This window comes from Uloborus diversus, chromosome 9, assembly GCF_026930045.1.
Source record: "Uloborus diversus isolate 005 chromosome 9, Udiv.v.3.1, whole genome shotgun sequence".
NCBI classification, from domain to species: Eukaryota; Metazoa; Arthropoda; class Arachnida; order Araneae; family Uloboridae; genus Uloborus; species Uloborus diversus.
In genome coordinates this window covers 88,921,539-88,939,001 of record NC_072739.1, presented here as the reverse complement: position 1 = coordinate 88,939,001, position 17,463 = coordinate 88,921,539, and the positions used below count along the sequence as shown (strand labels likewise).

The window sequence follows — 17,463 nt, the reverse complement described above, 5'->3', positions numbered from 1 at the left end:
TATTATTTTTTTTCTTTGTAAAGTGTTTGAATAATTTTCAGTATGTTAAGATTTAGGAGAGGAAATGTCAGTCGCAGTAGTGAGCCGCGTGCTTTGAGCCCGTATTCTGCACAAAAGTAATAGTTGTGGCTAATTGTGAACTTTTTTTTTTACTTCATCAAAGATTTAACAAAACATTAATTTGAGTGTTAGATTAAGTTGAGTTTTTTCCTATTCTTAATTATAATTTAAATACTATTTTTCTACCTACTTTCTGTGTCATTATCCGTGATTTGACATTAAAATCAATCTCGCAAGACAAAGATAAAATTTCAAATTATTTTCCTCTTTTTCGAATAACATGGAAATATATCGAAAGAGAGAGTTATAATAAATTCTTGTTATCAACTACCGAATGCCTATCTTATGAAACGCATGTTTTTCAGAATCCGATATCTGAATATTTGCTTCAACTGTATGACACTGGAACTCAAATTCTGCTTTCTGATCTTATACTTCAAGCAAACAACGTGCCACTTAGACCAGCTTCGAATGTGGCCCGAGTTTTCACTGCGATAAAATTGCGGTTTGATAATCTTATCGAAGGCGGCTCTTGGTCCGAATAATGAGCATAACAGCCCCGAACTAGGTTTAACTGAGCAATGAAGCAGATGTCATGTCATTGAAGCTGAGAGTGCCTACAAACTGGTGGATGGAGAAAATTTATCTCACTAGTAAGACACCGTAAACATACAGCAGATAAATTTACTTTACCTACCAGTTTGTTCGCGCTCTCAGCTTCAATGGCATGCCTTCTGCATACAGCACGATTTGATTCCGATTCCAGTCTGCCAGATCCACAGCAAGGACGGAATTGTAGCCTAAGGATCGATAAAAGCGCCTGGCGGGTAGCTATACTATACTGCCGTGCTAAGCACAAAAGTGGTATCTGCACTTTTCATCAAAATTGTGTTACGGTCACCAGGTGCTTCCTTGTCACATATTTCAACTAAATACAATATTTTATGGTCATTTGTCAATGAGAAATAATTTTTAAAAAAATCTGAAAAGTTGCACCCGAATCAAATACATGGAGGCACGAAACTTTAAACGGCAATTTCTCATTTTGAACTCAGCTGCAGATACGACTTTTGCGCTTAGCACGGCAGTATAGAAAATGTTTGTTTGCAAGTATGTGGTTCACGATACAAAATTAAATAATGCTAAGCTTTGTTTGCTAGTGCAAAGTTCCAAAATCAGAGAAATGGCAAGACGTCTGATTTTGGTTCACCTCGGCTTCAGCTAAAATGTTTTTGTCTCTTTAAATTACGGGTTGGACCATCTCGAATCTCGTTGCTAGAAACAGCATTGGGAAATTCTTTTCCTAAATTGCTTTTAAGAGTCATTACATCTTCAACTAAAATCGCCAATTGTGTTATGTTTTTTTAATAATACCACGCATTATGATCTTCCGCATCAAATTTGGATTTGAAACAAATTCTCGTTTTTTGATTACAAAAAAGCCGCTAGAACAATGACTGTGTTTGTCCACTGTGTTAATTCAAATAACCAAATTTTTCCCAAATAAAGTTCGAGTATGAACGGTTTGCGCATTGACGGGTATTTATATTCTCCTGTTTCTGTTTTATTTTTTAGATTGATACTTCGTTCATTTTATGTATTTAGAGCAAATTTTCACGGAATAGATGGACCTTGCTTCGCTCGAGTCTCCAATCTATTTAATGCTGCGTCTTCCCACGTTGTGTCATATTTTTTATATTTTTGTGTGCGATGGCCCAAACTTCTGCCGATGTTCTGCGAAATCAAAAACGCGCGATTCCATTTTACATCAAAAGACTTTCTATTCATTCCAAAATGAACCTGTAACATAGGTGCAATACATTTATCAAAGATATTCACATCATGATTCTAGGAATAAGTTGAATATTTTCATTTCTATGAGGCTAATTTGCTGAATGATTATATAAGCAATCCAATAGGTTCATATTAAAAAAAACAAAAAGTTCCATTACTTTCAATTTGTCATTACTCGATTTATTAAGCAACGATATATACGATGGACCAGCCAAACCCCATCCGTCTTTCTTAGGTTAATCCAGATAGACAAAAATCAGTAAATATTTTAATCTTAAAAAAAAAAAAAGTTTGCGACCGTAAATCGCTTTGTGGCGCAACATTATCGGCCAAAAAGTATCGAATTACGGAAAAAAGAGAACTTAAAAAAATCATGAATTGAGTTGGATAATCTCGATCTTTTTTTTTTTTTTTGAGCAATCACGATTGCGTATTGCTTTCATTTGACTGTTTTTGGCGTGCTATCATTTTATTTTCCCACCGCCATCCTCCGCATCATCACCGTCGACCGGCTCCTCACGATGCTGTTCCTATAGCGAAAGCCGTCTCCAGGTTGCATCCATGTCCTACACACACGCGCATACATACACTACTACACACACATACACACACACAAACACATACAGACACCTATACATACACACAAATACCCACACATTCATGCCTGCACACAGACACAAACACATATGCCTTCACACACATACACATATCCCCTACACACAAACACTTATACCCCCCACACACAAACACACACGCCTACATACATACACTCGCGATTGCGAAAAACATAATTTGAATTCAAGATGTCAAAATTCAAATTAAATGAAAGTATTCTTTTTTTTTTACATTCCGTTACTTGATAAGCCGTGACCTTGAAAGAAGCGTTTTCAATGTGGTGACGGTCCCTAAAACGTTTTTTGTTAATAACTCCTGTTCTACTGCACGGAATGCAGTGAAATTTCGTACCCTGGCTGAATTTTGCTGTCTAAACATAACTATGTAGCAAAAAATGGGGGTTCCTATTTGAAAATCAAGAGTTGGTGCTCATTTTGCTTTGTATATGGTCCCTTATCAAAATTTAACTTACGTAGTTTTGAAGAAGACTTTAAAACAAGTTGGATGACACCTTTCTTTTAATTATTCAGCCATTATACATGCTAGAAAGAAAAGTGTTTCGTTTTTTTTTCTATGACTGTACATTGGAGGCAGCATTTAAGAACATAATGCATTTACATATCAAAATAGAACAATCATGCAATAACAAATTATGTTTGTGATTAAGTTCTAAAATAATAACAGCAAACGAAAACATTAATTAAATTGGCAAAGTTAAAAAATATAGTTCATATATTGGGAACAATATTATAGATGATATAGAGCTTAAAATTAAAAATATATACACATATTAGCATTTAATGTTTTTGAACATTAATGATCAAACATAAAATGAAAAAAAAAATATATTATTTATACTTAAAAGATAATTTGTTATTGATAATATTGCACATGCAATCATCAAAACAATCTCCATTTTTTAAAAATCGTAACAATAAAATAGATTGGCAGTTGCTTTTTTCCTACTTGGGATCTCGCATAGAAACATTTTCCCACTATATTTAATTCATTTAGCCAAATGGAGTTTTTAAATTCAATATCTCAGAAGTAAATTGCAATTTTTGCACATTAATAAAAAGTAATAAAGAAGTATTTTAAAATTTTTTTAATGAATTTAGTTAGTTTTTTTTCTCAATGTGTTATTAATTATAATTTACCTATATAACATAAAAAAATGAAGTACTTATAAATTCAATCAAGTACACATCTGCTCTCGTTTGACTATCCATTCTACTACTTTTCGTTCTCTTTTTTGTCTTTGTTTTTTCCATGGTTACCTGAAACTACTCATGCAAAGCATTCGTCGGCTAAAAATAAAAGCTAATGCTCAGGCCCTTGGGTTAGGAATAATAGGCAAGGTGACCAGAATTTTTTTCCTCGAAATGAAACGCTTTAGATTTTTGGAAACAGTGTGCTTAGTATTAAAAAAAATGTTTGTGCGCAAATAAAAAAAAACCCGAATGGATTAAAAAGAATACTTATACCTCACATGACAATACAACAAATTCATGCTACATATTTACACATTATAATAATACATTCAGTCAATCATTTCAAAATTAAACCGAATTTAAAATTAAGTCAAATTTGAGAACTTTTAACACTCTAAGTTTTCTATTTCCATCTCTTAGACCAGGGATGTCAGATGAAACGGAAAACAGCGCAATTTATAATATTTTCACGCAGATGATTTGACGAAAATGTTTGCATGAAAATTAAGGGAGTACGATGCATAATGTTAAAATTCTTTTTCAAATTTTCTATTAAAGAATCTTGCAACAGCTTAAGCTGCAAAAATTAGAAGATAAAATACTTTTATAATTTCGATTTCTATCCGAAGTGCTGTAATTTCTCGGGGCTGAGGAAAGAGTCATGCAAACGCACATTTTTGTTCTTAAGAAAGATTCAGAATCTTAGTACAGAGGAATTTATGATGATTGAAATTTTGGGCCAAATAAAGCAATAAACATAACAGCACTAAAGTTTTTTGCGCTTTCGTTTTCTTTTAGCGGTATTGTTGGGGTACATTCATAAACGACTAATTTCTAAAACGTTTCCCCTCATTAAATATTCCAAGACACAAAAGTATGTCGAATGTCGGAACCATTGATTGCTTTTCGCTAGGAACTCAAAATTTATTTAAAAATTAATGAAAGTCCGAGCTGTTACAACAATCTTCGTATAAGAAAATTTTTCTATGCATCGGCATTGATTTTTTTTTGTAAGGTAAAAAAATGGATAAAGTTAATTTTTCCTTGACGAAGAAAAACAAAATTTGCATTATCATGCCATTTTTTATGAGTTAAATTTAGTAGTAGAATGTTAACTTATTGTTTGTTATTTAAAAAACAAATCTCGATGACAAGCTCAAATGTTACTAGAACACTTGTAAAAAGACAGCTGCTTAAATACTCATTTTCATGAAGATAACCTTTTAAATAACAGCTTAAATAATTTTATTGTAGTTATTTCATTTATTTTGTTAAAAAAATTTATCGTTAAGTAGCCCTGAAATAGTCTTACATTTTTAAAAAAACTATTAAGGACTAAAACTTTTTTGCAATTATTTTTTTAAGCAGAAAATCATATAATTTTTTCTTCAGGTTAAAAAAATATCAGCAATCAACTTTTTTCATTAGTAAAATGTAATAAAAGTTTTAACTAGGTTAAGTATGATGTAAACAGTTTTAGTTACCAAATGATTTTCATCTTAAAGTTTTCTTCCCAAAATGTAGCACAGATTAAAAAAAAAAAACAGCTTTAAAATGATTATTTACCGGGACCAAATTTTTTAGAGTACTAAATACCTCCTCCTCTAATTATTAAAATGATATTTTTATTAATAAGCCTATTTGAAGCTAAGTTATTTATATCATATGCGATAAAAAATTAATTTAAAAAAAGACAACCAACTCAGATTTGTTATTTGAGCATTCATTAAAATTGTAATTACTCAAATGAGTGCTAATTAAATTTCATTAGGAAATTTACGATAGTGGCAGTTACACAATATGGTTTTGCAATAAATGCTTTATTATTTAAAGCAATTGCTTAAATTATTAGTTCTTGTACTTAAAAGAGCGATTTTAGAACTCATTTGTATCTCTCTAAAGTTCCCTTTTTTACACTAGCCTAAAAATACTTCGTTATGTCATGTTTGTTAAGTAGTGACAGTTCAATATCATCAGTGGAATTTCCGTAAGTAGTTAACTATGACTTTAGAAGCAGAAAGATCTTGAATTCCATTCGTGAAAAAAAAATAAATAAATAAAAACCTAAACATCCTTTCACATAAAAACAGTTAACCACATACAGAGGCGGATACAGACAACGATTTTGTAAAAGGTTCCTATCCCCTTCCTCCAAAACGAACGAACCTACGGTTTTGGGTGTGAAAAAGATCTGAAACTTCTTGGATGTCAATAAAAAACATCAAATCGACCAGGAATAATGCACCTAATAAGGCAAGAACATTACTAATAAATTTCATAAGCAATAAAAAAGTAGTTTTTCAAATTTTTACTTTAAATTTTTTTAATGAATTAAAAATATTACTTAAATTGTTTACATTTTATTTATTAATTGTTTGAACTGATGGTAATCTGTAAACAAATATGTATGTCTGAGTTAAAGCTACAGGCATCAATTATTAAGACCAAAAAAAATGATAATTTGTTCCTAAATATATTTAAAAAAGTAATATTAAGAGTGCAATGTCCGAAATTTTCGCACGGTGGTTATTTAAGTTAAGTAAATAGAGTTACAGCATAGGACCAATTGTTTTCTAAAAAGTACTTTTTTTGTTTATTTTAATTTATTTAAAATAAACTACAGCTGGATCTTGTTCTGTTTTTGACGATTTGAATCATTACAGCGTTTGATTCAATAAACCGGCGTCCAATGCATTACCTATTAAAACTCATTTATTTAAAATAATTCAAAATGAACCACAGTGGCTGCCGCTTATATCAATCACGTTTGTTCTAAACAGTTTTGATTCCATAAAGCGGTTGATTCAATAAAGCAGTTAATTCAATAAAACTGGATTTTGTTCTGTTTTTGACGATTTGATTCATCTAAGCGTTTGTTTCGAATTAACCACTGATTCAACTAACCAGCGTCCACTGTATTACTTGTATAAAAACATGTTAATTTAAAACAATTTCAAATTAAATTTTTACTTGTCTAAAAAACTCCTCCATTAGCCTTTGCGTCCACCTGAAGTGAAGGTTCCAATCTTTTGCTGGATGACTTATATCGCAACAGTGCAGCATCAGGGATAATACTTTGGCTTTGTCCATTGAACTAAGGGTATATGAATAAAACATTTTCACAAGAGTTTCAAAATTTGATAACTCACATGAATTTGTAACTGCATGAAAGAATTTGTAACTGCATCTAAGAATTTTGTGACTTAATCCTGCTCTTTGCATGTCTCATGGAAAACAGCAGATTATTCAACTTCTTCAACTGTGAGTAATAGGGTAGACCGACAAGTCAACATTTGCTGCAGCATTTAGCATATGGCAGTAAAAACACTTTAGATCAGTGATGCCTAAACTATGGCTCAAGAGTCACATCCGTCCTGTGAAGCAGATCCGAGTGGCCCGTTGTTTTGATCAATGTTACAAATCGAAAAGCACGATTAGTGACATGTCGCAAATTTTAAGCCAAATATTCAGAAATTGGCTTCTGGAAAGCATGAGTTTAATGAAATAACCATCAAGTAATCGATAAAAACAATTATTGGTTTGTAATTATCTTTCCCTTTCCATATTTTCCCATGTTTGTTAGAAAATAATGAAATATTTTTAATTTTTTTTATGTGTTCAAGCCCACGAGAATAATTTAAATATGAGGTCCAGCATGCGGGCCGAAAACGGTTTTGGGTACCACTGCATTAGATGATACATATAATTATATTTCGAAGGCTAGAAAACCGCTAATCAAGGTATGACGGATTAAAATTGCTTCTCCATTTGAACGAAGCAAATTGCCTTTTTGATGATATTTTGATAGTTGAAAGTTTAATCCTAACTCCAGTGAATAGCGTTATGGTTGACCCACTTTTTCTTTTCTTGATTCTCCTGAAATGACAGTCTCGCCAGTAAAACAGCTAAGTTACCGGTTCCAATTCAGGCTTGTGAAAATCAAGTATCACCCTGCATGTCAAACATTGCCAACAAATAGTTTCAAATTATAAATAACTTACTGAATATTTGGTGCTTCAACAATGAAATAATGCCGCCACGCATGCTATGGCGTGAGTTTCATTACTAATGACGTCAGCGTTACTCGGTCAGTGAATTGACTGTTAGATATATCAGGATTGGAAAAACTTTTAGTTCTGCATCTTTTTTTTTTTTTTTTGGTTGAATTGAAAAAAAGTCTTTCAACCCATTGAATGAACGCCTCAACCAGTGGACAAACGACAAACACAGTGTTTTCTAGTCGTTTTCTTTCTGGAAATGGGCAGATGGAAATTGCTACTGTCAAATGGTTTAAAACGTTATTTTTTCAAAAACATTACGAGGTGTTCATTCACAGGGGGTGTTTATTCATTGGTGGGTCTACTGTACTGAAGTTTTAAAAATTGTAACCAATGACGTAAAATCGTATCTGATACTTGATTACCCAAAGTTCTGCTTTGCGGCTACATTTCTATAGAAATAACTCAAAAATACTTATCTCACTCTCAACGTACAATACTGGTTTGGCATAATGACCAAATAAATTAATTAACACACACTCGTGTTTTCATCTATTTTTCAGTCATTCAGTCTTTTTTATTTTTCTGTTTGGTTTTCACGGGAACGCTTTAATAAGATTTTTTGAAATGGTGTATGAATACGTCTGGTATTTACGCTACAAGATTACAGTACCACTAACAAAGCTAATTGGATTTCGGTAGGATAGTAACGCTGTCCCCGATTGATAGTTCATTTTTATCTCAGTATTCCTTTTTCATTTCGGTTACATTGACATTTATAATAGTCATGTTTAAATTTCGTTGATGAAAAAAAATTTCGAGTTAATTTCTACATTCCAGAAACAGCCAGTTTACTATTCAATATTGATATACCCACAACTAATTACAAAGCAGTCGCCTCTTTTGCGAAACCATACGCTTTTAGCTATTGATTAATAATAGCATTGCTATTTATCTTCCTCAAATAATTGTATAAGAATACTTTTAATATATTCAGATTTAGATGCTGTAATATGATGTGCTTTCAGCAACCTCATTATTTCGATGTTAAATCTTTAGAAGTTAATGAAAATAAATAATAGTTTTGTCTATGCCCGTAATCAGATTACCGTATTTTCAGTTCATGATTCGCAATTTCGAGACAAAATCTTGTACCGCGCAATTTGAAGCTTTCTCTCTGTGGAATACAGTTATGTAACAGATGTTGTGTACAACCATTTTTCGAATAATTTCATTACTCTGGAAGAGTAATGAAATTATTCCTGGAGATACTTATACAGGAAAATTAGATTAAAATTATCGCTGCATTCAAGTATCTCTTTTATCACAAAATACGTAAAACGAGATATAAATATTGCTAAAAATCAAACCGTTAGTCTAATATCAATCATCAAAAAAATAATTTTAAAAAAGTAACTAACACTTTAATTCAAAAACCTTTCTAACTTATATTGAGTATTTCAAGACTTTAAAACTTATTTAGGACCTTTTTATCATCGTCAAAATAAATTTTAAATTTGTTAGAACTATTTTATTGTATTTGAGGCAGTGAGAAGCAAAGAGATGTAGTTGGCAAATTAAAAATTTGGAGATAACCAGTACAAATGGTAAATGAACCTCTCCTATGTCTTGGAGCAATAGATAGTTCTAGCAAACCTTGTAAGTATCGTTATACAGCACAATTTAGAAAAACCTTTCAATGAAAGTCTACCTAGGACGTTATCTTTAAACGCGTTTAACTCAAAACTTGAAAATGTTCACTTCCGTCCCTTTTCTTCTCACTGCCTCATTTGTTATTTTACAATTTCAAATTATTTTTAAATAATTCTTTTTAAGAGATACTTTGAAAAGTGAAGAAATTACTTTTAAACCGTTTTTATACCGTTGGCAAAATTGTACCTTTTATGAAATATCGTGATAATAAGCATATTGAGAAATTTTTTTGGCGATTGATTTATTTGCCCTTGCTTTCTTGTTATTGAGATGTAAGGTCTTAAAGTCTGTCGAACCTTAAAAAAAAAAATTGACAAACTCACAAAATCTTGACGAGAAATAGAAGTTACGACGGGATTTCACCGTCTGCACGTGGCAGGGCATTCATCTGCAATTCGTCTGAAAGATGTCTTCCATTTCTCAATAAAATTTGCTAAATTTGGCGACTTTTCTTAAAATTTTGAAAGACTTTAGGACCATATATTTTGATAACGGCTATACGAGGGCAACTAATGCGTCCAAAAGATGATTTACTAGGCTCTTCGTTTGCTATAAATATAGACTTTTTTTATGATTTCACTATTGTAAGATTTCCTGGCCAGATGTCTATTGACGAACACCATGTTCTCCAAAAATAACCATCGATGGCCGTGAAGGATGCATGGAGGTGATGCATGTGTATTAAAAAAATCAGGAGTACTTGAATTAGTCTAGTATGAATGTGGTATTACAAAAATATCCTATTCGTATAGCTATTGGAAAATCTTAAAAAGCGTGGTTTTCCATTCATGAATTAAAACGGATTAAATATAATTATATTTTCTAATTGCATATACCTGAAATCAGAATGACATAGTAGTGTTTTCATTGTTTTGATCTGTTGGAAATGTGAGGACATGTCTGTTGCAAGAACCATTTCGATAACAAGAGATCGAAATTCTCTGAAAAGAAAAATAAGAATAAATAACGAAAATATAAGTAAATTAATGTTTCCAAGTAAAAATATGAATGAAGATAAATTATGGAAGTAAAACATCTTTAGGGAAATAAAGGCACTTTCTATAATACTTGAGGAGTTTAACAGCGAAAAGGAAATTTAGCATAATATTCTACTTGATGATGAAAGAAAATACATCAGCTTAATGTAATTTTGTCAATGTTAATGCTTAATGTAATTCATCTTTTCTGAAGAGTATTAAAGCATATTGAGCGAAGATTTTACTAAGAAGTTTAGTAATTTAAAATATGCAACATAATTATAGTTTCAGTTAACTAACAATTGGGTTGTTTCTCATCGTTCAAAAATAATTTTTTCCGAAAGAGCATGGTCAAAAACATTTGGTAAGTATTTTTTTCATTTCTCTATATTGATTTATTTTCCATAAAAAAAAATCTTAAACGACATTCAGCCGTTGTTTTCATTTTCGCTGCTGACGTCACAAGTGAGCAATTCGCTAGGGTTACCGGAATAAAGTTTCAGAGCACTGCCAAACTTCGCTTAATGACTTTTGCATTCAACTAAAAATTATTGTTTACCTAATACACTGCTCGTGGTGAAAAAAAATCATTAAAAAGCAATATATCTTGTCAGAAAATAAAACCACGTACTCTGATTCAAGATGGCTTTCATCACTTGTGACGTCACATGATGAAACATTTTGGTTAAAAAATCAGACATCTTAAAAAAATAATTAAAAATTCAATGTTGGAAAGATAAAAATATTTTCTGGGTCGATTTTTTTTGCTTATTCTACAAATTTCAGTGACTAAACAGAGATAAAAAATGCGTCTTATAGTACTGAAGCGAAATATAATACTTCAACATTTAAAAGAGAAATTTGAAACGTTCTCTCAACTTAGTATTCCTCTTTGTTCAGAACGTAATCGTACGGAAATTTATCAAGCAAAACATGTTTTATGAACTTTTTATGAAATGTTTACAGATTTAAAAGGATTTTTTTCTCAAACATGAATATTAATAGCATATTGCTAGTAAATCACAAAATGATTTAACTAAGAGTTAACGCTCAGAAAACCTCTAAACTCTACAAAAATCAAATTGAAAATTAACAAAACATAAGTTGTGAATCAATGAGCAAAATATGAGGTTATTTCGAAGTAAAAAAAAAAAAACTCTATTATTTTCTGAGAATTTTACCATTACAAAAAGCATTTAAAACGACCGACTAAGCCATTGAAAATAACTTTAAAAACCTTAAAAGGGCAAAATCAATATTCCAATTCATAGCTCTTGATATTGTAAAATCCACTATAATATTAAAATCTGTTCGCGTCCGTCTGTCTGTCTGTCTGAAGATCGATCTCCTCGAGAACCGCTGCGAATCGAGAGTCGAACGAGATACCGATCAATTCGAAATTTTCCAAAGAAAACAATAGAACCAATCTCCTAATTGTACGACTTTAATTAGCGGAGATATTAATTAAAACGTTAATTAACATAATGTTATTCAGGAATTTTTATTTCTTTCCTGTTGCCATTTTGCGTATGAGCAAATAAAATTCTAATAACTGTTTTAAAAGAGATTTTTTTGGCTGCTGTCCAAATCTTAAAACAACGTTTCCATCTAGAATTTCATTTCAAATTAGTTTAAAATTGGTTGCTCTATTCGGATATAGATTTTATTTTATCGTCTGTCCTTTTTTTATTTTTCTACGTAAGACGTTCTTAACTCCTTTCAGCATAGGAAAGTTGTTTCTTTAGATATGTTTATTGATTGTAGTGTAAGTTTATCGTTCACCGGTCTCATATTTTGATACATTTAGGATGTGCGACTAATTATGTTTATTTTGTTGAACTTTTTCCCGTTACATGGGTGAGTTTTCGAATTGCAATAACTTTCTTTTTCTTTCCTGTTTCTATTTTTGAAATACAGTTTGTATCGTTAAAAGAACATGTTAAATTAAGATTGTTTGGATTTCTTTAAGTGAAACAGAGTTGAACAAAAAAATTGTTTTTAAGGTTTTTAACTAAAGCTAGCTTCTAATCCGATGACTTGGTATTAAATTAATGCTTATTGGTATTTATTTAGTCTTGGTGCTTTAGTTTCACTTAATCAACCAAAATGTGTGTGTCATTTTATGTAAAAAGCTGATCGTAATTGTACATAAATATTTCAGATATAGTCTTATCAGATTTAATTCAGTTTAAAGTGACCAGAGATTATAGTTGATAATGCATATATTTTCATCTTTTGTGCTAATTGAAAATACTCATAACTTGTATCATTGATAACTATTATTAACGTTAAAGAGAATTTTGACAAAAATATGCTCTACTGGTGTTTTACAAACCTTGCATTAAGCGTATTTATTTACTCCTTAGCGCTTTAGAAACTGATGTCAGAGTAATACAAAAACATCAATTGGACATCTGTTTCATTTTTTAAGTAGCCCGTGCAACGCCGGGCACGCAGGCTAGTGCTAAGAGTAAAATTTGTTAACATCTAGTATTTTTTTAAATTAGAAATGTTTAATTCGGTAAAATAACAGGAAGTTGATGTGAGGTTTTCTACGGTTGAAACTTCAAATAATGTACAGGTAATCCCTCGCATAAAACGGTTAATTCGTTTTGTGTAATGTAGAAACCGTGTTATACGAGACGTTTTAATAAATGTTTTTTTAACTCATTCTTTAACCTAAAAATTAAAAACATATCATTAATCATATTAATTATACCGTGTTATATCGAAACCATGTTATACGAGACGTTGAAATAATGTAAAGAAAGGAGTGTGTACCGTGTTATATCGAAACCAAGTCATAAGGTGCAAATTTTATAATAGCTAAAATTGCAGTTCAAGAGAAGATACGAACAAAAACTGGTAACCAGAACAATGCAAAGACCCCCAAAAAAAAAGTTTTTATAAACGATAAAACTTAATTATTTTACGTACCTCAAATTAAAACTGTTATGCATAACAAGAAAAAACTTTTTTCTCTTTTCTTTACTAAGAACAAGACGCATTCTATAAGGAAAAAAAATCTGAGCTTTTCTATAGCAATAAAGTTCGTCTGAGCAACAACGGCAAAACAAAATATAATATAAAATAAATAGAATTATTCTATTTATTTTGTTTTATATTTTGTTTAGACTTCTTTTTTATTTTTCGTTTGCCAAATTTAGCTTTTGTTTAATCCTAATGTTATTTTCTTACGATGCAATGAAGAAACAAAATAACATTAATATTTTTGCTTTTAGAACACTGATGAGAAAAATAAAGAATATTTAAAAGTTAAAAGTTATTGTTAGACAAAAAAAAAAAACAAATTTTTGAACCGAAGACAGACAATTTTTCGTAAAAGTTTCATAAAAACAAAGTAAAAACGTATTACAGTTATTACCATACGTTTTTTAACAGTGTATTGAACAAAAATTAAATTCCTTCTTTTAAAATTCGTGTTACATCAAAACCGTGTACTTATAAATTCAAGTTTTGTACCGTGTACTATCGAAACTGTGTTATAATAATCGCAAATTTGGTACCGTGTAATATTGAAACCGTGTTGTAGAAGTACCGTGTTATACTAGGGACGCCGGTACTTCCGAAGTAATTTGATGACGTGAATTAAGCAATACATCCATGCACAAAATTTAGCCTTAGCGAATGAATAAATCATATATTACTAATTCAGCCTTAATTAAAAATTCAGCTTTAGTGAATGAATAAATTTTTTATATTTGCTCAAAAGCAGTAGACGCTGCAAGAACTTTTACCATTTAAAAAGAAAAAATGAATTATTGACATAAAATATGTGGGTTAGATGCGTTTGTTAAACTAAATACCAAATACACTGACATCCCAATATTGCGTTTCTCAAGGGACTGAATTTAAAAAAAAAAGTAAAATCCAGGAAATACGTGGAAAGCAAAAATTAAATAGAAAAAAACTAAAGATATTAAAGATCAATTCTTTTTAAAGGTATAGTATCTATATTTTTTGAAAAGAACATTTATATTTAAACCATTTTAGATCATTTTAACACATTTAGTTGCAAATCAGAACGTTTAGGTTGAAAATAGTCCGTAATAGTAGATTGTTTTTTTAGTCATTGAGTTAAAAGTAAATGCAACATCTTCCAAGATTGAAAAACTTTGCAAGTTTTTTCTTTTTCTGTAAGGGAAAAAAATAGTCTTTCATATTTGTTAGTTCTTTGATATGATATTGCAAGAATGGACGGGGTGTGCTTTTTCATTTTCATTTGGCGAGCGAAACGTCCATAAGGTCGGCTACGGATAGAACAGTAGCATTTCTGTTTTCATGGATTAACTTTAAATAGCGTGGATTAGTTTCAAAAATGCCCAAAAGGAAACATATTGCTTATTTTAAATTTTATTTCCCCTTTTTTTACTTCCTAGAAAAAACGTAAAATGCGGGAAATTCTTTAAAAAAAAAAAGTTAAAAAAAATACCTGGGCTAAATTAACGTTACTATGTACGGAAAACCTGGGATCTGACAAAAAAAAAAACGTGAAATATGGGGAAAACGTAGATTCGGAGAACGTAAAACCGGAGTTTCAATGTGTATTGTAGTGGAATAACTTTCGGATATTATAAATATCACGATCCTAAAAATACTTTGATCAATGTAAAAATAGATTTTCATAAAAAGGAAACAAAATATTGGTTTTAATCTTGACTTGTTACCTGTATTCTTCTTTGCTCAAGTTGTTCAGGATGTTGTGTTCTTCTTCCCGCATTAAGCGGAAGGATTGGCAAACGTGATAATTCTCTAAAACTGCCCGGTCATTGTACAACAGAGCAACCTCGGACCTGTTTAAAATAGAAGGAAATCTTTACTTATAAAAAATTTAACTAAAACTACTTTCTTATTTCATTGGAGATCTAACAACAGTAGTAAACAGTGTTGCTTCACGTCTTCAAATATGAGAGATGATGAATATAAATAGTTTATATACATCGGGTTGGCTTAAGTTTTACACCGCGTACGTACTGACTGGAATTTAAACGGTACTTTTGCGTCATAAGTGGCATATTTTAAATATTGGCGATTATTTTTCAAATGCATTTATGCCACCATATTTGGTCGAAGGGATAGACACAACCTGTTGGCGATTCCACTCATCATTTTGTCTTTTTAATGGCGTTTTGAACAAAAAATATATTGAAAAACGCTAAAAGTTCCATGCAAATGACAAATATTCTACAAACTAATTTAGCTCATTAAAAAGTAAATTAATTCTCCAAAACAAAGCTATTAGATAACATACAAAATCTATTAGAATAGTTTGCCAAACAAAAACATGAAGTCAGTAATATGCAATAAAGTTCCATTAAAATGTAAAACTAAAAATATGCAGCGGACACATGGCAGCGACGTAAACGACATTTTTCGGCAATTCGGCAATATATAAAGTCGCCAAACACTATATAAACAATTTTAATATCTATAACGGAAAAGTTCTTTTTAAAATCTCTTTAAAAACTGTCCAACTTACTTACTTGCATCTGAAAAATGATCTCAATTTGGTTATTTTAGTGAGGCACTTAGTGTTCAAGGAACAGATCATTCAACTTTGTAAATTTAAAGAATATATTCTTTCATGTTTCTCAGCCAGTACGATTTTGATTTAAAACTTCTTCTTTGAAAGAATAAAATTTATTTCTTCGTATTCCTTTTTGTAGCATTAAAGTGAAACGAATTTTTAAGTTTCATAAAAGTTTAACTGCTAAAATATCTTAAACTAAACACACCAATGAGGAAAATTTGTCTGTTTTTAACACAGATACTAATTACACGACATAAACCATTTAAGAAAAAAACAAACAAACGTAGGTATATGGTGATCCTAAATTGGGGCAAAGCAAAATTTCACTGTTAATGAAAAATCCAAATTAGATTTTGACGGAAAGTGCTTTTAACAAACGCAGCATTAATATGACGGAAAAAGTTATATGCATTCATTTTTTACTTTTTTTGTTCTTAAACTGTAAATTTAAAGAATATCGAGTTAAACCTTTCTTCAATTGCGTAAATATCGTTATCATAATGACTTTTTGATTAAGATAAATAAAATTCAATCACAAAATTTGGTCCTTTTGAAAAAAAAAAAAAAAGATAACACTTTATTCGTAACTCCAACAAACTATAGGGGGCACTGCAGCCACTGTCTAATGGCGGATGAAAAAGGTAAAACAAACGCATGTCGTATCGTAGAATATTCTCAAAAGCCTAGTAAATTTTGTTCGTATAAACGATTTTTTCGCTTTATTCTTCATAATTAACCAATTCTTCAATTTTCAGTCTTGTGGACATTCTGGCCCACGTAAAAGGAAATGAGAATTCAAGAAGCATTACTAAACGTCGAAAAATAATGCAAATTACGTAGTTCGTAGTTCCAAGCAGCCATTTCCACGATGTTGAATTCGATATTTATCCATTCTTGATAAAACTAAATAATATTTGTGGCCTGACAAGAATAATAATTAATGCTAGACAATTTGATTATATGCCATTACGAATTATTATCGAAAGAAGATGATACTTATTTGTCTTGCTTGACTAGTGCTAATTGTTTTGCATTTGCAGCTGAGTTATTTTTCTCAAATTGCCAAATCGGTTATTTTTAAATTTTTCTGTTTCATATGTTTCTAATTTCTGAGTTATGATTTAATTATGTCAAGCTATGCAAATCATCAACAAAATTCTCACGGATACATGGTGGTAGTTTTCTTTTCAATTTATCTACCATTATTTCTTTTTACTTATCGAATTCTGTAATCTTTCTACCATTTTATACCACTCATAATAAAAAATAAAAATGGTTCAACTGACATGCGAAATCTCGCCAAGGGTTCTTTGCTCGCACAATACTAAACCTCTATTCCTAAACAAATTTGGCGAAACCTTTCAGCTGAGAATGTAAGCAAAAAAGTAAATTCTTTCTCTGTTAAACATTTTTTATTTCGTTTTACGATAATATCTTCAAGAAAATATTTTGCCTGCTGTCCATTCCAACTAAATGCTGCTGTAAAATATGGTTAGTTAAGTTAATTTAAGGTTAAAAAAAACCCATATTCTTACAAATTCACA

The 17,463-nt window shown here is 30.7% G+C and overlaps 1 protein-coding gene across 2 annotated transcripts in view; it reads right to left on the bottom strand.

The window, feature by feature from the left end:
* The window catches only part of LOC129229262 (dual specificity calcium/calmodulin-dependent 3',5'-cyclic nucleotide phosphodiesterase 1-like), a 223,969-nt gene that overhangs the window by 12,804 nt on the left and 193,702 nt on the right, over positions 1–17,463 (bottom strand). For both annotated transcript variants that reach the window (XM_054863532.1, XM_054863533.1), the window contains exons 10-12: positions 15,057–15,182; positions 10,228–10,332; positions 6,651–6,774 (exon numbers count right to left, since the gene is read on the bottom strand). In XM_054863532.1, the coding sequence (XP_054719507.1) occupies positions 6,651–6,774; positions 10,228–10,332; positions 15,057–15,182 (355 nt within the window). The remainder of the gene's footprint in view (positions 1–6,650; positions 6,775–10,227; positions 10,333–15,056; positions 15,183–17,463) is intronic.